Consider the following 23814-nt stretch of genomic DNA (forward strand, 5'->3'; position numbering starts at 1 on the left):
TATTTTCTATATTTTATCTCTTAAAGAATCTGTAAATAAAAGAACATGAAAGTTAACTAGTGATCACTGGCTATTCTAAATGGTTGTTAAAGCTCAAATTGTCTCTTCACCAGATGCATAATAACTCGTTAGCCAGGCAGAAGCCCTCAAGTTTCCCTGATCATAAATATATTTATATGAAGTTGACCATTATTCATTACGAATTATGTATTTGTAAAGAAAATATAAATTAAGGCCTAAGCCAAAGAATCTTAACCAAAACCTTAATGCTGTGAATAGCCATGTCTTTTTGCTTGTCTCAGTATCTGTGAGTATGCTTTTAGAAAAAGATTAAATCCCCCTCTAATTTAACAGCTAATAAATTTTAGTCAAAGACCAGGATATAACTTACAGAACAAATAATTTGATTTGACAGTTAACAAGTTAGTTACCTTATAATGAAACCTTACTAACAAAATCTTAAGAAAATACTCTGCCTTTCTAAGTATATTTGGCTATTCAGCTTGCTTTGGCTTTCACATTTATAATTGTCTCTCTTTAGTTCAAACCTAAAGTGTATTATATACCTATGTATGGCTTTTAAAGACAATATGTTTCTATCAGGAGCAAATAAAAAAGCTGAAGAAAGAACTGGAAAATTTTGATCCCTCGTTTTTTGAAGAAATTGAAGATCTGAAGTATAATTACAAAGAAGAAGTGAAAAAAAATATTCTTTTAGAAGAGAAATTAAAAAAACTGTCTGAACAATTTGGAGTTGTTGCTGCTTCTGAACAGTTGGAAAACCAAGAGGAAAGTCCTGTTAATTTCCCCACTTATTAAGGGATAGCTATAATTTTAGTTTTACATTATTTAACTGTTTATTAATTTTATAAGTTGAAATTCCATCTGGAAATCAAGCAAAGTCTCTGATCAACATGATTTCCTTTCCAATACCTTTACCTAAGTTTGAATTTTTAGTAAATAAAATTATATGAAATTTTTAACATTAGAAAAGTATATATTTGAAGATTTTCAAAGTGTTATGACTATCGAATAGGCAATGAGCTATGGTGAACTTCTGTACATTCATAATGTGTTAAGTTTTTAAAGAATATGAGGGTAAGCTAACAATTTTAACATTTAAAATTGGAGTTTTATATATATCTACCTATTTATGTGTTATGGTTCTTAAATTTTATGTATATCTATTTTATTTTTATAGCTATATATATATAATAAGATTGAGCCATGTTTTGTTAAATGTCTAGGAAGATTAAAAGTAAATGATCCAAAATTGTTGGTTGCATTGTTGTCTTTAAATTACTACCCAGTTGTAAGTAAACAGACTCCAACCCTTTGTACGAGCTGGGGAGCTTACTATTAGTTACAGCTTTAAGTCCTGAAATTAAAACTCATTTGCTGATTCTAAATAAGACTTTAAATAGATACTTCCAACTGGGAAATCCATTTCTTCAAATGCTATAAGACATATTGATACATTAGACACTGAACAATAGGAACCTTGAGATATTTTTACCTTTTAAACATGGCAGAATATTCAAGATTCACAGTTAACAACAATAAAGGTGGTTTTTAATTACATTTCCAGATTATACATTGAGTATTATATCTTTGAATGTACTAAATTTCTGATTATTTATTTTTGAAAAATGATAAAACAAACACTTAGTATCAAAAACATAGTCATATCTGTTCAAGTTCATGTTAATAATGACTGGTTTTGAATTCAAGTAAGTATCTGGAATTGGCCAGCATAAACCAAGATGATGGCGATGGACCTAAAAAGAGGAACAAAGGGTATTAGCTTTAACCTGTATAATCTTCATTCACTGAAAAATATTTGAGTGTCTACCATATGCCAGACACAACTTAAGGCTCCACTTTATCTTTTTCTTTTTTTTCTTTAAAAACAGATTTTATATAGTTTTAAAGGGATGGGTAGAAGGAAACACTAATGAGAGAGAGAAACATCGATCAGTTGCCTCTCGCATGCCCCATACCCACAACCCAGACATGTGCCCTGACTGGAAATCGAACCAGCGACCCTCGGGTTCGCAGGCCGACGCTCAATCCACTGGGCTACACCAACCAGGGCACCCTTTATTTTTTCATAGTTTTTCATAGCTGCTTCTCCTTCTGACATATTACATACTTGTTTATTATCTATCATCCCCATTTAAATGTGAACTTCAATAAGGCAGAGACACTGTTTAGTGGACTCAGTATTCTGGCACCTGGAAACATGCCAGGAACATAATCAGGGGCTCCAAAATTTTTAATAATAGTCTGTTGCTAATACAGAAGCTAGCCAATTGTGGGTGGGGGGACATTCTACCCAAAAGGAGTATCATGTGAGAGAATGGTGTTTTTTTCCTCTGTATTTAAGTATGGTTAGAACATATACAATGTAGACATGTTTGGGAGATTGGGATGGAGACAGTTCCAGAAAGTGAAGCAGGAGCCAGATAATGAAAAATCTTAATGTCATTAAACAGTTTTATGCAGAGAAGTTAATATTTTCATTAATTTATAAAGAATGGACAGGAGAGGGATAACACTGAAAGTTAACATTTAAGAGGATGATATAATAACTCAAGTATGAATCGGCTTAAATTAAAATTAACAGCTTCTTAGTTGGGGACAAATATACAGTCAAGAGGTCAGAACCTTTAAGGACTGGTAATTGGATGTGTGAAGTAAGGGAGAACGGGGTTAAAAATGGTATCTAACTTTTTGACTTCAGTGAATTGTTGGGGTCAGGGGCTTGTTATAACTAGGGTCCATTTCTCAACATGACAAATTTCAAGAACCTGTTGAGAAATCAAGTAGATAGAAAAGACATAAAGTATAAAATAATTCATTTTGTATACATTAACTGACCCGTGGCACTCTTTTAACAAATTCTATACCAAGTAAGTTTGGGAAATGCTGAGTTAAACACTATGTAGGTGCTGAATTAAACAGGATTAAATGCTGTAATTACAGAATGTCTGAGAGAACACTCACGTGCAACATGAATTTCCAAGAAGGGAATATGTAGTATGCAGGGTTTTCCAGATATTTTTACCACTTTAATTCTGAAGCACATCTAGAACTCATGCCCCACAGAGTAAGTACACTGGGAAACACTACTTTATCATATAAAAAAGGTGGCATGTGAGATGCACAAATTAAATTTCTTTACCACACCATCGGAATTACTGTAATTTGTAGAGTATTTTAGTGCCGTTTCTAGTTTGTTTTAGGAACATTAGGACATAATCGCACAAGCTATTTTCTGCCATTACCTTGATTAAACAGCCATCATTGCAATGCCATACTATTCCTTCAATTTTACCCTCTCTGCAGCCTTCAAACCAAGACAACAGGTCACTGTGCTTCAAGGTTGGTAGATTTCTTATTTGAAATGCTCCATGAGGTACAAGAAGATGTAATGGATGCTTCTTGCTTCCTAATCCTAAAATGGTAAAGTCTTGCCATTAGCCGTACAAAGGTTTCAAGAACAAGAAAATCTTCAAATAAAAAAGAAAACCCTTTCAATTTACCAAAAAGTTTAGTTGGTTTCTTTGCAGAGAGAGACACAAGTACTTCACTCAAACGTGGCACCACAACCCATTAAATCTGTGTTCTACCTTCGTGTAGCCTGTACCAGGGGTCCACAAACTATGACCTGCGGGTGCAATCCAGCCAGATGCCTGTTTTTTAAATAGTTTCAAAGGAACACAGCCACACCTATTCATATAAGTATGAATAAGTATACTATCTATGGCCTATTTTAGAGGTATCCACAAAACCACAAAGGTCCTATCTGGCTTTTTACAAAAAAAAGTCCACCAGCCACTGCTCTATACCATTGGCCACATTCACTCTGATTCAGTGTTAGCCAAACAGCCATGCCATATCTCTGCTAACCTGTATAATTACTATCTTAGCTTCTTTCCACCTGCCAATCAGTCTGCTTATGTTCCTTATATAGGATTTTGCCATTCAAGCTGTAATGTTCTTGGGCCCGTTCACCCACCCCCTCCATAGTGCCCTTGGCACTTGTACTCAATCCATCATAGCTTGATATATTTACTATCTGTTGCCAATTCTTTATTCATTTTACACTTAGCAATTAATTAATGCTACACTGATTTCCTAGCCATGGAGAAAACACTGATTTTCATTCAGCTCAGTTCACTTTAATTTTAAAAAGCAATGAAAAGTTATACTTGAGTTACCCTTTCACACAGTTTTATAATGTTATCATAGGAAAGAAAAAGGAAAAGAAAAAACCACTGTGGACTAATAAAATGATTAGGTATATATCTCTAGGGACACAAAATTAATAGAAATGGCTATAATCCTAGGCTTCTTAAATCAAATTTAGTTGTCGCGTGCGCGTGCGTGCGTGCGTGTGTGTGCGTGTGTGTCTGTGTGGTTGAACCTAGGGAGTTCTCTTTATAAATGAATTACTATACTGAACATAAAAAAAGGCTTTACTCACCATATGGATTTCCATTAATATTTGTTCCTATGAGCTCCAGGGTCTGTTCTAACAGATCTGATAGAGGCATTGCACTAATTTCCAGAAGACCAGGATCATCAGAATGATGCTTCAGTACCAGGGCAATTTCACATTCATAGTTAACTACAGAGGAATGCCAGCAGTACTGTTTGTTGTTTTTTTCCACTGGTACCCAACCTGTCATTTAAGGAAAAAGTGTTTGTTATTGCACTTTTTTTGTGCATTGAGACTTGAGGTAATTTTTATTTTTGTTGTAAATTTTCTATATTTTCTGGATGTTCAGTCACACACAAATATCACTTAAAGTCAGCAGACATAACAGTTTTACTATTTTTAAATCATTTTTTTAATTATAAGGTTTCATTTTTTATTCTGTTGATAAATTAACTTGATTATGCAATAGAGAGCACACAGCACTTTTACTAGAAAATTCACCTTTTCAATAAGAATTGAGCACCATTCTAAAACACAGAATTAAAATCTTTTTTTTTTTTTTTTAAGTTTTCTCTCTCCCTTCTCTGCAGATTCAGGGACACAGACATATGTAGTAACTGTTCCATAATTTATTATATGGTTCCCATATTTACTGAAAAAATTATTGATTCCACATTTATTGAATGTTATTACTACTCCTGTTTTAAGTTGTCAGAATAGACTTCCTCACTGTTTTGACATATACGCCACTGTGACCATCATATCTCTGGCCTTCATTACCCAGATTAATGCAAATGCCCACAATGCCCCCCACGCTCATTTTTATCCTAGTTCCATTAAAATTTTTTTAATTTAGTTCGTCGTATCCTGCCTAATAATCTCCAGGATACACTTCAAATTCCTTTAGATGGAATACAAACCCTTTAATATCTGAACCCATTCCACATCTCCAGCCTCAATTTTTATAATTTCCTCAAATGTCATACACCCAAATATTCCAGCCAGAATAAAGGATTAAATAAAATTTCCAAAAGACTCCACGATCTTTTCATATGGGAGTTTGTTTGCCCAAGCTGACCTTCTCTCCTCCTTTCAGCTAACTTCCTGGTTCTCAAGCTTCAGTACAGATGTTATTCCCCTCAGAAGCCTCCTCTAACACCACGGGCTGAACTACAAATTCTTGCTCTATTCTCTGACTATACCCTATGCACTTTTCCCTTTCCATTCTTATACCATACTATTATTGGTAGATTTCCCCTCATGCCTGCACGACCTTTGAGGATAAGGGTTCTGATCTTCATTTTGTATTACTAAAACCTAAGAGTATTTTGCACATTTTAGGTATTCAAGACATGCCTGATAACTTGAACAAGATTATCTTTCTACCCAGCACACCTCTGCAAAAATTGTGTCTTCTTCAGTAAAGCTACTTGTGAGAGACTTATTTTCACCTCCCTTAATTGAAATAGTCATCTAGGATCTTTGCAAAAAATAAACATATTGTTATCTGCAATCCGAAAAAGCAGACTTCTTACTATCTCATTTCAGAAAAGATGCTATTCCCACTCAACACTTTATTTTCACAGACTATAGGGAGTAAGCTGTCCATCTTAGAAGTGTTTCTAAACCTGAGAGGACATTCTTGATATGAAGCATCTTTGGTATAAACGATTACTTAACATAAATTAGACTAGAAATTTTGTGCCATACAGATAAATACTATGAAAAACCAAATTAAAATTAAATTCTGTAATCTTTGATCAAATGGATCTTTTGTTCTTTATACTAGTAAACACGGAATAGCATTTTAGAACATATTTCATGATACCAGGAATGTGTCCATTTTCATCAGGCATCGGATTTCCATTTAATTGTTCGATTTCCTTTGCTGGTATCCAGCACTCCGGAACAGGTTTGAAGTCCTCCTCAACATTCCAAAAAAATTCTAGAAGAGTTAGATAATCTTATATATGGCGATACTTTAAAAAATACAAAATACTGAACAAATTTAAAGTGGGAATCGCTAATAAAGCCCATAATATCAGGTATCACATAATTATTCTTCATTCATTATCACCACAATGTGACTATACTTCTCAGGGTTAGGATAGTAACACCTTAAATTTTCACTTTTGAACACACCAGCATTTGTAAATACAGGATAACAGTCTAACTAAAGTAGCCAATGTTCGGGGGGGACCAAGATGGCCGCGGAGTAGGAACAGTGTTCTCAGCTCGCTCCTGTTAAGGAGACAATCCAGGAGGAACAAACTCGGGGAGGAATGACTGAGTGAGTGGGAATATCTGATAACGTGAACGGGGAGGAGATCGTGGGAGCAGTGTGGAGGGGGGTGGAGGGGTTTATCACAAACTGCAGGCTGAGTCATTCTGAGACTCCGTGCGTTTGCAGTATCAAGCTGGAGAGCTCACTAGCCGGAAGTGAATTCTTGTAGGGAGCTAGGGAGAGGATTTGGCCGAAAAAGCCAGAGGAGGGAGAGAACAGTGAACAACCAGGACTGGGAGAAACTGTGTGACCTGAGTCTAGAGAGAAACATCCTCAGCTGCAACCTCCGACGGAAAGCTCGGCATCCCGGGCGCGCCCAGCACTTGCGCTAGGGCCCTACAGAACAAAGGAGCAGTTTGGGGGCAAGGAGAACGGCAGCACACAAAAGCTGCTGCGGAACTCCGGACTGGGGGAGAACTGTGTTCTTGAAATCAGTGTTTGCTCTTTAGTCGCGCTAGAATCCCACAGAACAAAAGGCAGGTTTGGGGCTAAGAGAGAAATAGGACGTGCAGGGTGTGTAAGTAGGGAAGAGAGCGGAGGCGGAGGTTCTGGAGGGGAGACGGTTTTAGGGCAAGGAGAAGGGCCCGCAGGGAAGGGCTGCTGCGGAGCTCCAGACCGGCAGAGAGCTCCGGGGAAGGAGAGTGCTGCGCTGACCGACCACACTAGAGTCCCACAGAACAAAGGGACGGTGCTGTGGCGGGAAGAAAGATAGAGCGCGCAGGCCCATAGACAGGGAAGCCAGCGGAAGCAGTAGCTCGGAATAGAGAAAGTTTTGGGGCAAGAAGAAGAGCACAGGCAGGAAAGCCACTGCAAAGCTCCAGACTAGGGGAGAGGCCCTGGGCAGGAAAGGGCCACTGGGCCCGGCACTTTGACCGACTGTGCCAGAGTCCTGCAGAACAAAAGGACGATCTTGAGACAGGGAGAGAGGTAGGGTGCGCAGGCATATAGACAGGGAAGAGAGAAGAAGCTGTAGCCTGGGAATAGAGACAGGACTGGAGGCAGGGCGGGGATTGCTGGCAGGCACAGAGGGAAGGAGTAGCTGGACAAGCCTGAGGAGGGCTGAGGGTGCCTCAGGAGGGGACAACTGAACGCAGCTCACAGCAGAGCACCGGTAGGCCCACGAAAAAAAGACTAGCAACCCCAGAATCAAGCAGAACCCTCCCACAGCCAGCCAACCAACCAGAAAAGATTTGAAACTCATGGAATTTTGAATAGGAGCAGACTCAGGAAGGAAGCAAGGAAAAACCAAAAAACAAACAAACCAAAAATACCCAGAGACTGTGCATAAAAGTTGAATTGAGTTAAAATCCTCATTCTTTTATCTCTCACTCTCTCTCTAACTACCCCTACCGTCAGTCCCTTCTTATTCTCGCTCCTTTTCTCCCCTCCCCTTCCCCCCCTTCTCTCCCCTTAGCATTCTCCCCGGCATCCTATTCTCAGTTAATTTTATAATTTTAAGTTCTCTCCCTTTCTCACCCTCTCCTTTCTCTGCACTACGCACCTTCAACTTTATTAAATTTCTTTCTTTATTTTGTCCCCCTTCAGTCTACATTCATTTTTCTTTCATCTCTTGTCCTTATTTTCCTTCTCTCCCTATACATAATCTCTCTCTCTCCCTATTACACTTTATAATCTAATCTCTTAATATTCAAATTATAATTCTAATCTATCCCCCTCTCCCTTTACTTTCCTATTCTTACCCCTTCTCTTTTTCTACCCCACCCCCCCACTTCTTTCCCTACCTCTTGTATTTCTCTCCTTCATCCTATCTTTTGTCAACTCTTCAATTTCAATCCTCCCCTCCCTAATATCCCCTCTTCCTCCTGATTTCCTTCCCTCCTCTGAGCTCTTTTCCTCCCAAATCCTCTTGCTTTCCTATCTCCTATTCCTCTCTCTATATATTCACCCTCTCTCTCTATCTTGCAACTTTATATCATGTTTTAATCTCCTAATCTTTTTTATAACATATAATTTAAAAAAGAATTTTAATCCAGTCCCCTCTCTTCTACCTCCCCTTCTTCTTTTGTTCTCTCTCCTACCCTTCTCTTCTCTACTTTCTCTCTCTCTTTCCTCTCTCCCTTCCTGTCTTGCTATTTTCTACTCTGTATTTTTATCCTTAAAAAATTCTCTCTCAATCTATTTCCTACCTTCTAACCTCCCCAGCCCTCTCTTTCAATTTCTGGCTGTCTGTCTACCTGGATGTCTGTTGTGTCTACCCTACCTCCCACGCTAATCATATAGTATATACCGATTATATAATCCTAATACTATACACTTCCACTTTCTCTCTCCACACTGTAACCCTCCCCTCCTTTTCAAACAGTGTGTTAATTGCTCTCTTACATAACCTTGATCCCAATTGCTAATATTATTACTCTATCAACTTCCAGCTCAAAAATTACCCTTCCTTCATTTAAAACAACTCCTTTCTGTTTCTCATACGAAATAAGAGTCACAGTATCTCCACAAGTATATTAACACGGGCTCATTTGCAGCCTATAGTGGGATTGTATTTGGGGGAGACATTGGAGGGTGTGGGTTTCTTGCCTGGGTTGTGTAATTATGTTTTAGCAGCACCTTCACAAAAGATCTCAAGACAAGGTGGGCAGAGTGACTCTCAATCAACTAACCAGAGAAAAAGATCCACCAAAAAGTAGCTGAAATACAACCAGACAGATTAAAGAAATATCATCAAGGACAACACAGACGGAGATCCAGGAGGGCGGAGGAGTAAGTGGAAGCTACACTAACCCCCTCCCAGGACCAGCCAGTGCTGACTCAGCCCCAGCACAGCAGACAGACCATCCCCCTCCAAGTGGTGTCATACTAAGGGGAAATAAAAGCCCTGCCTACAGGAATTAAGTTGCCACACCCACGGTCCTTAAGCCTGACGGCTGATCACAGATTGAGTATAGTAACAACTAAAGAAGAGAGACAAAGGCAGTAGATCCCTGGAAGTCTCCAACAGGCTGCCTAGGGCCAGTCTGGTACATGATCTGACGCTACCAGAGGCAGATCCAGGAAGAACTGATCATTCTAAGAAGCACCGACAAACAAAAGGAATCACAAAAATGGGGAGACAGAGAAACAACCCCCCATCAAAAGGAAAGGTAGAATCCCCAGAAAGAGTGCTAAATGAAATAGAGGGGAGCAACATATCAGATACAGAATTTAAAACATGGATTATGGAGAAGCTAAATGAGCTCAGCGGAAACTACAAAGAACTCCAGAAAAACTACAGTGAACTCCAGAAGAACTATAAGGAACTTACTGAGAATTATACCAGCATCAAAAAGGACATGGAAGCTATCAATAAGAGCCAGGAGGAAATGAAGAATACAATCTCTGAATTGAAGAACACAGTAGAAGGAATTAAAAGCAGGCTAGAGGAAGCAGAAGATCGGATCAGCGAGCTGGAGGACAACGTACACAAAAACTCCCAGACAATGCAACAAAATGAAAAAAGACTGAACAAGACTGAAGAGGTTCTAAGACAGCTGCAGGACAACATGAAACGTAACAATATCCGTATCATTGGAATTCCAGAAGGAGAAGAAGAGCAAGGGATAGAAAACCTCTTTGAAAAACTAATGACAGAAAACTTCCCTCACATGAGGAGAGAAAGAGTCACGCAAATCCAGGAGGCACAGAGGGTCCCAATGAAGATGAACCCCAACAGGCCCACTTCAAGACACATCATAATTAAAATGGCAACATCCAAAGACAAAGAGAGAATCCTAAAAGCAGCAAGAGGGAAACAACTAATAACATACAAGGGAGCTCCAATAAGGCTATCCTCAGATTTCTCAGCAGAAACACTACAAGCAAGAAGGGAATGGCAAAAAATATTCCAAGCAATGAAAAACAAAGGCCTACAACCAAGAATACTCTACCCAGCAAGGCTCTCATTCAAAATGGAAGGCGAAATAAGGAGTTTCTCAGACAAAGGAAGACTAAAAGAATACATCTCCACCAAACCAGCAATGCAAGAGATGCTAAAGGGTCTGCTCTAAAAAGATAAAGAAACAGAGAGAAACAGAGAAGAACACGAGTACAAAGGGGGAAAATGACAATGAATAAGTACTTATCAGTAATAACCTTAAACGTAAATGGATTAAACGCCCCAATTAAAAGACATAGGGTAGCTGAATGGATTAGAAAGAATGACCCACATATATGCTGTCTACAAGAGACCCACCTTAGAACAAAAGATCTACACAGACTGAAAGTAAAGGGATGGAAAAATGTATTCCAAGCAAATGGACATGAAAAAAAAGCCGGGGTAGCAATACTTATATCAGACAAAACAGATTTCACAGCAAAGTCCATAAAAAGAGACAAAGAAGGGCATTTCATAATACTTAAGGGAAAAATCCATCAAGAAGATATAACCCTTATAAATATATATGCACCCAACTTAGGAGCACCCAAATATGTAAGGAAAATTTTGAAAGACTCCAAGAAAGATATAGGCAGCAACACACTCATCGTAGGGGACTTTAACACCCCATTGTCAACAATGGACAGATCTTCAAAGCAAAGAAACACCAAAGATATTGAGGCACTGAACAACACTTTAGATCAAATGGACTTAGTCGATATATATAGAAGTTTACACCCCAAAGAAGCAAAATATACATATTTCTCAAGTGCACATGGAACATTTTCAAAGATAGACCACATGGTAGGACACAAAACAAGCCTCAATAAATTCAAGAAAATTGAAATTATATCAAGCATCTTCTCAGATCACAATGCCTTAAAATTGGAAATCAACCTCAAGGAAAAAACTCAAAAACATTCAAACTCATGGAGAATGAATAACATGCTATTAAATAATGAATGGGTTAACAATGACATCAAGGAAGAAATCAAAAAGTTCCTGGAAACCAATGATAATGAACACACAACAACCCAAAACCTATGGGATACAGCGAAAGCAGTCTTAAGAGGAAAGTTCATAGCAATACAAGCCTACCTAAAAAAAGCTAGAAGAATCTCTAATAAAAAATTTAACCCTACAGCTACAAGAACTAGAGGAAGAACAACAAGCAAAACCCAGATCAAGTAGAAGGAAGGAAATCATCAAGATCAGAGCAGAATTAAATGACATAGAGTCTAAAGTAACAATTCAAAAGATCAACAAGAGTAGGAGCTGGTTCTTTGAAAAGATAAACAAAATTGACAAGCCTTTAGCCAGGCTCATCAAGAAAAAAAGAGAGAGAACCCAAATAAATAAAATCAGAAATGAAAGAGGAGAAATCACAACTGATACCACAGAAATACAAAGAATTATAAGAAATTATTACGAACAACTGTATGGCAAGAAATTTGACAACCTAGAGGAAATGGACAGATTCCTGGAAAACTATAGTCTGCCCAAACTGAATCAAGAAGAAGCAGAAAGTCTGAATAGACCAATAACAGCTAGCGAAATTGAAGCAGTAATCAAAAAACTCCCAGCACACAAAAGCCCAGGACCAGATGGCTGCACAAGTGAATTCTACAAAACATTTAGGAAAGAACTAACTCCTATCCTCCTCAGACTATTCCAAAAGATACAAGAAGAGGGAAGACTTCCAAACTCATTCTATGAAGCCAGTATAACCCTAATTCCAAAACCAGGTCAAGACACAACAAAGAAAGAAAACTACAGACCAATATCGCTGATGAACATAGATGCTAAAATCCTCAACAAAATATTGGCAAACCGGATCCAGCAACACATTAGAAAGATCATACACCACGATCAAGTAGGATTCATCCCAGGGATGCAAGGATGGTTTAATATTCGCAAATCAATAAACGTGATACAACACATAAACAAAATGAAAGACAAAAACCACATGATCATATCAATAGATGCAGAAAAAGCATTTGATAAAGTACAACACCCATTTATGATAAAAACTCTCAGCAAAATGGGAATAGAGGGAGCATACCTCAACATAATAAAGGCCATATATGAGAAACCTGAAGCCAACATCATACTCAATGGGCAAAAACTGAGAGCATTCCCCCTGAGATCAGGAACAAGACAAGGATGTCCACTCTCTCCACTCCTATTCAACATAGTCTTGGAAGTTCTAGCCACAGCAATCAGACAAGAAAGAGAAATAAAAGGCATCCAAATTGGAAAAGAGGAAGTAAAACTGTCATTATTTGCAGATGACATGATAGTGTACATAGAAAATCCTTTAAACTCCACAAAAAAACTACTCAATCTAATAAGTGAATTCGGCAAAATAGCAGGATACAAAGTCAATATTAAGAAATCGAAGGCATTTTTATACACCAACAATAAAAACTCAGAGATAGAAACTGAAAGAAAAATTCCATTTACCATAGCAACAAGAAAAATAAAATACCTAGGAATAAACTTAACCAAAGAGGTAAAAGACCTGTACACAGAAAACTACATAACACTGAAGAAAGAAATTAAAGAAGATACAAATAAATGGAAGCGTATACCATGCTCATGGATGGGAAGAATCAACATCATTAAAATGTCCATACTACCCAAAGCAATTTATAGATTCAATGCAATCCCTATTAAAATACCAGCAACATATTTCACAGACCTAGAACAAATACTTCAAAAATTTATATGGAACCAAAAAAGAGCCCGAATAGCCACAGCAATTTTGAGGAAGAACACAGTAGGAGGAATCACAATACCCGATATCAAACTATACTACAAGGCCACGGTAATCAAAACAGTCTGGTACTGGCATAAAAACAGACATATAGATCAATGGAACAGAATAGAGAGCCCAGAAATAAGCCCAGGTTCATATGATCAACTAATATTTGACAAAGGGGGAAAGAACATCAAATAGAGTGAAAAGAGCCTCTTCAACAAATGGTGTTGGGAGAACTGGACAGGGACATGCAAAAAAATGAAACTAGACCACCAGCTCACACCATACACCAGAATAAACTCAAAATGGATCAAAGACTTAAATGTAAGCCGTGACACCATAAAAGTCCTAGAGGAAAAAATAGGCAGGAAAATTTCAGATATCCCACGCAGCAACATTTTCACTGATATATCTCCTAAGGCAAGGGAAATAAAGGAAAGAATAAACAAATGGGACTACATCAAACTAAAAAGTTTCTGCTCAGCTAAGGAACACATCAGCAAGATGCAAAGGAAACCAACCATATGGGAAAATATATTCGCCAATGACATCTCAGACAAGGGATTGATCTCCAAAATATATAAAGAACTCATACGACTCAACACCAAGAAGACAGACAACCCAATTAAAAAATGGGCAAAGGACCTGAACAAACACTTCTCCAAAGAAGACATACAGAGGGCCCATAGACATATGAAAGTATGCTCAACATCACTAGCCATCAGAGAGATGCAAATTAAAACCACAATGAGATACCACCTCACACCAGTCAAAATGGCAATCATCAACAAATCAACAAACAACTTGTGCTGGAGAGGATGCGGAGAAACGGGAACCCTGGTGCATTGCTGGTGGGAATGCAGATTGGTGCAGCCACTGTGGAAAACAGTTTGGAATTTCCTTAAAAAACTAAAAATGGAACTGCCTTTTGAACCAGCAATTCCATTGCTAGGATTATATCCAAAAAATCCCGAAACACCAATTCAAAAGAACCTATGCACTCCAATGTTCATAGCAGCACTATTTACAATAGCCAAGTGCTGGAAACAACCTAAGTGCCCATCTGTAGATGAGTGGATAAAAAAACTGTGGTACATTTACACAATGGAATTCTATGTAGCAGAAAGAAAGAAGGAACTTCTACCATTTGCAACAACATGGATGGAACTAGAGAAAATTATGCTTAGTGAAATAAGCCAGGCAACAAAAGAAAAATACCTTATGCTGTCACCTATTACAGGAAACTAATGAACAACACAAACAAATGAGCAAAATTGAACCAGAGGTATGTAAACAAGAAGTAGACTAACAGTAACAAGGGGGGCGGGGGGAGGAAAAGAAAGGTGTAAGGGGATGGGTCAAGTTAAAAAATATATATATATATATATATATGAATGACCCACAGACAGGTGCAACTGAGTGGGGACTAAATGTGGGGGAGGGGAGGGACAGGGTACAGGGAAACAAGAGGGCTAAAAAGTGAGACAACTGTAATGGAAAAACAAACCAAAATTTTTTAGTGGGGGAAAAATGAAAATATGAAGAATGGAAATGCCAGTTCAGTGAATATTAGGACAAAGATTTTCCTTCACGTTGTATATTTTTCTCCCTATTTGATCCCTCCAGAGTTTGGCATTCTAAACAAGTAAATAATGACATAAGTTCCTTTGCATAGAACTAATAAGACCAGTTGTCAACAGAGATTCTTTTTTTTTTTTTTTTGACCAAATCTTTGACTGGAATGTCAAGCCTAAAGGAAACATACTTGGGCTCAGATTGTTACCAGAAAGCCCTGAGGAACTGGGAATGACTTTCAAAGGTAATAAAAGCCCGTGAGATAAAAGGCCTGGTACCATGGTTGGTTGTGCGGTCCACAGCAATCTTTCCAGGGAAGGAACGAAGGTTGTTTTCCTGAAAGATGGCTAGAAGGGACCTTAAGGCACAAGGAAAGACCAGAAAGACTTGGAAAAAACAGGTGTGTACAGGCAAGGATGAATGCCAGATATGTGGCACAGCTTCTGTGCCCTGAAGAACAGACTGAAGGTCACCCCAAATATTCCTTGGGTAAGTTCCAGCAAAGCAGAACTAAAGATCATAAGTGATCATTTGCTGCTCTTGTTATGTTTATGCAAACGAACAGGATAAATTAAAAATGGACTTAATGTAGTCCCTTTAAAGACAAGGAGGGTAACCTTAGGGAGAAAAATTATTATTCAAGGAAAATCACAATGATCAGTAGTAGAGTATAAAACAGGGCAACTAACCGTCTTAAAAGTTTCTTCTCCAGATTTAGAGACTTGTTTGCGGGTTATGTTACATAAATTAACACGTGTTTTTTGTTTTCAAAGGACATAAGCCTATGATCGCATTACCTGAGTGATTATCTGTACACATAAGCCTCACTTAATCCTCTCTGCAGCGCTGCCTCCTGAGACTCAACGGTGTGGCTGAACTAAATGGCTGGGTTGGGGAAGAATGGGGTGGTCTGTGGGCTTCACTTTAAAATGGGTTTCTCTTTTCTATCCTAATGGCTTGGACAGAAAAGGCCCAGAGGTCTGAGAGGGGGAAAAACCTAAACTATTTACCTCAGCCCAAACTAAATATAATGGGCAAAAGGGTTTTGGACAGGCGAGATGTGCCTAGCACACCTTCTTACAAAGAAGCCTTTTTTTTTTTTTTTTTTTTTTTTTTTATTCCCTAATATGGAACATTGAAAAATTAATCCCTGCCTTTTGTCATCTAGTAGTTATGGATTGAATGATGTCTTTTAACCCTTTTCGCCAAATCTGTTGCCCTCAGAACACAACAAGGACACCAGCCTGTTGAACCAAGCACGCCGTTGACCGGAGGCAGCCAACTGACCTGGAGTCTGCACGATCCTTCCCCATGTGGGAAGGCCACCCTCCCCTCCACACCCCCACTCTTATTAGGGTTTTCTGGACCCAAGGGTAGGTAGGACGACGACCATGTCCAGCTTGAAGCAGCTAGAGGAGCTTGAGACCTTCGCCCATTGTCCTTTACAAGATTACAAAGGGTCCTAATATTTGAGAGGGGGGGGGATAGTTAATTTTTACGAACCAGGGGTATGGACTTGGGGGGGATTGCTGGGGGAGGGGGGTGCTGGGGGGAGGGGAACAAGGGGGAGAAAATTGGAACTGTTGTAACAATATAATCAATAAAAAACATTAAAAAATAAAAATAAAAAATAAAAAAAATAAAAATAAAAAATAAAAATAAAAAAAAAATAAATAAAGTAGCCAATGTTCCCATGTGTGGATTTATGATGAATTTAATGCATTATGAATACAGATATGCAGATTGCATATTTTAATAATTAAAAATTGTAATAACTGTTTGAGATTTGTGCCTGATTTGTAAAATTACATGGTTATCTCTTAGGCAGACAGAATCAAAATGAGTTGCTCATTGTAATATATTGTACTTTGTAAGATTTAATAAAATTGATTGACTATATGAAGACTCACAGAAATATCAGAAAAGCATTTTAGAATATTTTCCAAGAAAATTCTTTATATAAAGATATTCAAAGATAGTTTTTTTCTTTTTCCAAAGTGCTTAAATTGTACAAAAGGATATAATGTACACCACAACAAGAAATAGACAAATTTCAGGTACTTAAATCATGAAAAGCTAAAGGAAAGAAAGACCTACTAACCTTTTGAGTTTTGTTTTGAATGTAGAAAATTTCTAAATCTCTTCTCAGATAGTTTGTTAGGTTTTCTATCTAGTCGAGCCCACAGATACGGCTGACCTAAAAAAATAATAAAAGGAAAAGAAAAATATTAAGAGGCAAACAATGAAATCTGCCTTAAAACATTTGAGAATAAAATTTTTCAATAAATAGTGGGGTCATCTTCAAGAGAAGCAACCCTAGACAACAAAGTGAAATAAGCAGCCTTAACAGCCACAGCATACCTAGCAGTACCTGATATTGTGAGAACAAGTTTTGGTTAAAGAATGATGGGACGACATTAAATTACAAGACCCTTTCACAAGGCCCTATTTTATTACAACTCGCTTTTGTGAGAAACTGAAGCTACCTCTATCCTAAATAGAAAGAAATATAACCAGTTAATTCACACCTTTCCTGAAACATCATAAATATGAGGGTTAAACTCAGAAAGATTTGGAATTAGGCTAAGCTCTTCTGCAAGGCTTGGACCCATGTCAAGGAATAAAGCACTGATTAATAGTGACACTTTGCATTCATGGGCTTGAGAAGTTTCAGGGCGGTATACCTGCATTCATTAATGAGACCTCTGGAGGGCTCTGCTGTTGAGGCTGATTACTTAACAGGAAGATGCTTTTGTGACCAGCAAAATACAGAAATCCCCAGCTAAGACTCAATTTTGATTCCGTTTCCAAGGTGTTCCAGGCACACATCAGGAGTTCCTCATTTGAGTGTCCTGCCTGCTAGGGCCTGGAGTATTGGGGGCGGTGGGGGTGTGTAACAGGAGCTTTCACCTGACCTCTCCTGACCCTTTGCTGTGACAGTTTTTGGCTGTGCTGTACATCCTTACTTTTAATACCCTTGTATTATGTGTCCTTCACTTGTAATAAACTTAGGATTTGTAAGCATTGTCATTGTTAGGTTTTCTTTAGCCATCCAACCTTGTTCAACTGTCACCATTGTACATATCACACAAAATGACACACACTGAAGTTTCTTAACATAAATACAGAAGAACCTGATTAAAATTATATTATCATTTCTGGCTGAATGTACTGTTCATTCTTTTTACTAGTCAAGAACAACAACAAAAGTCATTTCACTCATATCAAGACAGTTACTATCATAAAAACAAAATAAGTACTGGTGAGGATGTGGAGAAATTAGAAACTTGTGTGCTGTTGTTAGGAATGTAAATGGTGCAAATTTTATGGGAAATAGTATGGAAGTTTCTCAAAAAACTAAAAATATACAAGTCAACAATTCCACTTCTGGATGTATACCCAAAAGAACTGGAAGCAAGGTCTGGAAGAGATATTTTTACACCATGTTCATAGCAGTATGGTTCACAATAGCCAAAAAGTGGAAGCTACCCAAGTGTACATTGATGGATGAACAGATAGAAAATGTGGTATATACAGGTAACCCGCGTATAATACGGCTGATAGGTTCCTAACAAATGCCATGTTATGCGAATCTGTTATATGAAACAAAGAACTAGTACAAAAAGTGGGGTTAGGTTCCAAATACTTTTTAAAATTCTGTTTTTATAATTAGGAGCAATATCTTTATTAATTTTCATCAAAAGTATTACATATTAATATGAATTAAGTAATATTTTCTTCATCATCACTACTAAGCTCCACTACCCGAATGTGTTTTCTTTTTGACAAGATAGCCTCATCCTCTGAACTTTCTTCAGCATTATCTTGATTTCTATGCTTTACTTTTTACAAAAACTGTTATTTTAGATTGCTTGCTTTTAGCTGAGCACTTTATAAATTTTGTTATACGGTGCTAAGCACTTTGGAAGTTCTCTCTTAAACTTTGTGCTCCTTTCAGTGCAAGGATCTTCATTTAAGAAATATGACTCTAACTGTTTGGCTAAGTCTAGGTCTTTCTTTACGCTTTTTAGAGTAAACTGTTTAACTTCTTCATTTTCATCAGTGCTATTGTCCCCTAAGTTATCTTGGCACATTCCAGATGTCATTGCCACCAAAACTGCTTCATCAGTTTTTTCTTCTACCAGCAATCCCTGGATATCTTCTAGTCATTATGTTAGAGCGAAACCGTGTTATGTGGGGGATACCTGCACATACAATGGGATATTATTCAGCCTTAAAAAGAAGGAAATTCTGACATATACTGTAAAATACAGATGAACTTTGAGGACATTATGCTAAGTTAAATAAGCCAGTCACAAAAAGACAAATACTGTACATGCTTCCAGTTTTTGTACTAGTTATCTAGAGTAGTCAAAATCATACAAAGTGGAATGGTAGTTGCCAAAAGCTGGAGGGAGGAGAAATGGTGAGATGTTCAATGGGTACAGTTTCAGTTTTGGAAAATGGAAATAGTTCTTATGATAGATGGTGGTAACAGCACAGCAGGTGAACTGTACACATCGCTGAACTGTATGCTTAAAAATGGTTAAGGTGGTAAATTTTATGTTATGTATATCTTATCACAATTAAAAATGAAAAAGAAAAGCAATTCAGAAGAGATTTCCTGATACCAGGAATATGTCAGATTTGTATTTAACTGTTCTATTTCTCTTGAATTGAGAGGTAGTTTCACCATCCAAAAGAAATTACAAAGATTATTTCTCTTTTCAATATATTATTTTCCTTAAGATAGTGAACAATCTCTACTTGAGTTTTTTTCTTTTTGAAATACTTTAAAATAAAATGAATCAGAGACATTGTCAATAGTAATGAAAACATGGAATCAGCACTGGGATCAGCTTTAGGGTCAGACAAACCTAGGTTCTATTACCAGTTCAGCCATTCTTTAATTATATGGTCTTGGACAAATTATTTAAGTCCTTTGAGCCTTAGTTTCCATGTATAAAATGGAGAGCTTATTATACAAATCAGAGAACATATAATGCAATTATCATATTGTATGGCACTTAATGGATATTAAGTAATAAATAATATTTGTAGTACTTTTATTTTACCTTTGTAGGGAGTAACATAACAACATGTTCCATCCACTTTTTCTGTTGGAATTGCACTGTATATATCTGCATCTAATGCCTTGTGACTTATAGTTTCAGTTGCCAAAACTTTAAATGGCTTAAAAGAGAGAGAGAAAAAAAACTTTTAACAAGGACACCATCTACACCCTTGCACACATTCTCATCTGGAATGTTCTTAATGACATTAGTTTTAAGGGCAGTCTTCTGTTTACCCTTCAAGGCAATTCAAAAATATCTTGTCTATGAAGTTCTCAGGAATCAACCCTTCCTTTCTATATTATCACAGCAATACCTGTTTTTGCACAGATTGATTGTTCACATTTCTTTTTCCACCATAACGAGCTCAACACCAGGACCCATATCCTATGTAGCCCTGCATCCCTACCACAGGTGTTTAGTGTTTAATCACTCACTTGATGATTGTTTGGTAAATGCCTCCTGTGGGTTAAGCATTGTTCTTGGCCTGGGAAATACAGAGGTGAACAAAGGAAGTACCTATCTTTGGCGGAACTTTCTTTTTAAAAAGGGAAAAAACAGAAACAAAATACATAATACAATGTTAGGTCTGATAAGTGCTAAGCTGAAAAACAAGGAGGGGCCAACTCAGCTTTATTAGGAGCAAACTGCATATTTAATTTGTAATTTTTATACTGTTAGGAAGACAAGCCAAAGGAGTATCAATAATGGAAGAAAGGACCGTTTCTAGTGTTCCTATCAACTTTTCACGTGTAATTTATTTTCATTTCTGAGAAAGGATTATGCCACTGTTTTATACTCTAAATTACTTGATGTAACATTCATCTTACATAGTGTGAAAAAACACTGCAAAATATAAACATTACACTGTGTGCAGAGGCTTAAGATTAATAAGTGGAAGTACTGTTTCAGAGTCAAGTAAACTTAGGAAAGTAGCCTGATTCAATAATTTTAACGTAAAACTGAATGATTAGGGGATTTATTACTAATTTATGACATCAGTATCAAAGGATATCAATTTAACCTGTGGTGGTAGACCCGAGGTCTGGCCCATTAGTGTATGTTTAAATTTATCAAAGATTCTAGAGAGGAGATCACTCTGTTCGTGGAGCTCCTGATGAGTACAAATATTCCTTGTGTAATAAATTATTTACCACTTTCTGCTATGGACATGTCCAAAGGACAGTGTAAGATAAAAAGAAAAAAGGGTACACAAAGTTCTCCTTCTCTACTGCCATTATAGACTTCAAACTATGACTAGAAAAACAAGGCATGTGTGTATAAAAGCTAATAGACAGTAAAGTGGTCTTCAGCAATGTATGGACAGGGAAAATCACTGAGGTAACTAAAATTTCATAGAGAAGATCTGATTCAAAGTTTAAAATTCTGGAGGTGATCTAGGTTAAGTACACAGATTTGCAAAAATATAGAGGCAGGATTGCACCTTGTATGCTCAGAGGATAAAATGGGCTTTGCTAGAACAAGACTTCACTTTAGTAACACTGGAGAGTAGATTGGGTCTGATGAACAGGAAGCCTTGAACTATACTTAAGCATTTGTATGCTATACTATGAGCCTGTGATTTTCAACCTCTTTCACCTCATAGCACATATAAACTAATTACTAAAATTCTGTGGCACACCAAAAAATATATTTTCCAATCTGACAAAATAGTCTGTAGAATTTGGATTTACAAAAAAAAAGAAAAAAAGTAATTATTTACCCTTTTTGCTCCAAAGTGACTTTTAACAATCACATGCCTATACTTGTATATAAGGATTTCTGGTACCAAGAATTAACCAATCAGACACAACCTTATTATGTGACATGACCAATAAAATGCAATTCTATATATGTCCTATATATTTATGGTTCAAGACAGGTCATTCACACAAGGCAGCTACTGTTGTGTTGGCCGTTATCATTTTTTCTTTTTTTTAATAATCTAAGGGGAAAGAGTTCAGTGCCCATAATTAAATAGGCAGGTACTGCATGCTTTAAAAATTCTTGCAGCACACCAGTTAAAAATCACTGCTATGAGCAACACTGTAAGCAGCTCTTTATTACAGATGGAAGAGAGAAGGGCTTATTTTCCATGGTGGATGGAACTTTTACAAACTACACTCCCCACTCAACACACAAAGTTGAGAATAACAACTAAAGTGAAGGATTCAGGATGACAATGTTTCATATGTATTAGGTTTGTCAGGGCTTGAAAAATAAGTTTGACAACTACTGCTACAGACATTTAGTAGTAACTGGTGTTTTAACTAAGAAAAAGCATAATGATGATCATTCTCGTGGCAAGAACAATTAGGTAGTGTGGGAAGCAGGGTATAAAATATTAAGAAGTATAACAACAGTGATGACAGTAGGAAGGAGAATTGAGATGTTATAATCAAAAAAGCATCAAGGTAAATGAAAAAGTGGCATGAAAATGACTCCAGGGTTCATTCTTCAACAAATATTTTTCCAGAGCCCACGTGTCAGGTCCTACAAACTGGGACTAGAGATAACAGGGCAGTCTCAGCCTTTAAGGTCTTTTCATCTGGAGGACGAGGCGGCCATTGACAATAACGTCAGGGGGCTGGAGGTCCATGTCACATATACACGCAGGTTTTGTAGGATGATTCCTACTGGGAACTGGGGACTCTATCAAGGGCTGTGCTGTATATTAAAGAATTATCCTGATACAGGTTACTAACCTTATTCACCAGTATTTACTAATGGCCCTCTAGGTGTAAAACTCTGTGCTGAGAGAATAGAAAACCTTAGAATTATTGGTATAAGGAGTCTGATCTTTTGTGACCAAATTAGGCGAGTTACAACAGGTAAAGCAAGTCTTCTAAAAACTAAAAACTCCACTTTATCAACCTCCTCTTTATGTTTTTTTGTTTGTTTGTTTGTTTTTATTTTGTCATATCCTCTTGAAAAGAAGTAAGGCTTGGATTGTGGTGATTATGTAAATACAATACTCAAGAGGTTTTCCCCGAAAGTAGCAACCTGAGAAAAAGGCCTGCGAAAAGGGGAATATTATTCAATATGTGGGTTTTCAATGCTCACGCGAGGGAAAGTTTGAATCGCCTGACCAGAAAAATTCTCTCGTAGATTTCCTCCCTCGTAACTGTTCAAGGTGCAAGAACCTGAATGGGGCGCGGACCATAAGCGATCCCTCCCTTCCACCTCCCCAGCGAAACGTGGAAAAAGCTCCCAGCCTGCAGGGCGCCACCACGCGCCGCGCACCCTCGCCAGGCTGGAACGGAGCCAGCGCCACGGGAGAAGCACCCACGCGACCACCCCCAGCTACCTGGTGCTCCCTTTTGGTGGAGAGCTCCTCTTTCACTTCCGTCACAAATACACACGGCACTTTGCGCTGCACAGAGCCTAGGCGCTTCATTGTGAGCCCGACAGCCTGTGCAGATGGAAAGCGCACTTCGAAACAGCGCCTAGTCTTACTACGGAGAGGAGTTCGCCGTCGCACTCAAATCACGCACACATCACGCTCAGGCACGGCGGCAGCGTTACGTCCTACAACGCGGAACGTGGGTGTAGGACGCCCAAAGCGTATCTAGCCGCGGTGCCTTCCGGGAGTTGTAGTGCGGAAGCTGGCACACCTCCACGTGCCCTCCAGTGGGCTTCTGCCTTGGTTCTAACGACCTTGAAAAAACAAAGATCTGTTTCTGTGGGGTGTGTACTTAACTACACTTAGTAACCGATGATATCTGTGATAAGTAATATCAAGGTTTAAGTAATGAATCATTTCAATGGCGATTTAACACCATTCTGATGAAACCAATT

The 23814-nt window shown here is 37.9% G+C and overlaps 2 protein-coding genes across 2 annotated transcripts in view; one reads left to right on the forward strand and one right to left on the reverse strand.

Moving 5' to 3' along the window:
- CEP290 (centrosomal protein 290) overlaps positions 1-1251 on the forward strand; it is a 94598-nt gene extending 93347 nt beyond the window's left edge. Inside the window, exon 53 of the mRNA XM_090273908.1 lies at positions 604-1251. Within this exon, the coding sequence (XP_090130034.1) occupies positions 604-819 (216 nt within the window). The 3' untranslated portion in view covers positions 820-1251. The remainder of the gene's footprint in view (positions 1-603) is intronic.
- Positions 1252-1550: 299 nt separating this feature from the next.
- RLIG1 (RNA 5'-phosphate and 3'-OH ligase 1) lies at positions 1551-23510 on the reverse strand. Its single transcript, XM_090273907.1, has 7 exons — positions 23324-23510; positions 20020-20137; positions 17046-17141; positions 6273-6389; positions 4490-4687; positions 3288-3457; positions 1551-1778 (listed from the first exon to the last, which is right to left on the reverse strand). Exons 1-7 carry the CDS (start codon positions 23411-23413, stop codon positions 1590-1592), a joined length of 978 nt encoding a protein of 325 aa, XP_090130033.1. The 5' UTR covers positions 23414-23510; the 3' UTR covers positions 1551-1589.
- Between the last annotated feature and the right edge of the window lie 304 nt (positions 23511-23814).

The sequence above is a fragment of the Furipterus horrens genome, unplaced genomic scaffold (assembly GCF_987537825.1).
Source record: "Furipterus horrens unplaced genomic scaffold, mFurHor1.1.pri manual_scaffold_4, whole genome shotgun sequence".
In the NCBI taxonomy this organism is placed as follows: domain Eukaryota; kingdom Metazoa; phylum Chordata; class Mammalia; order Chiroptera; family Furipteridae; genus Furipterus; species Furipterus horrens.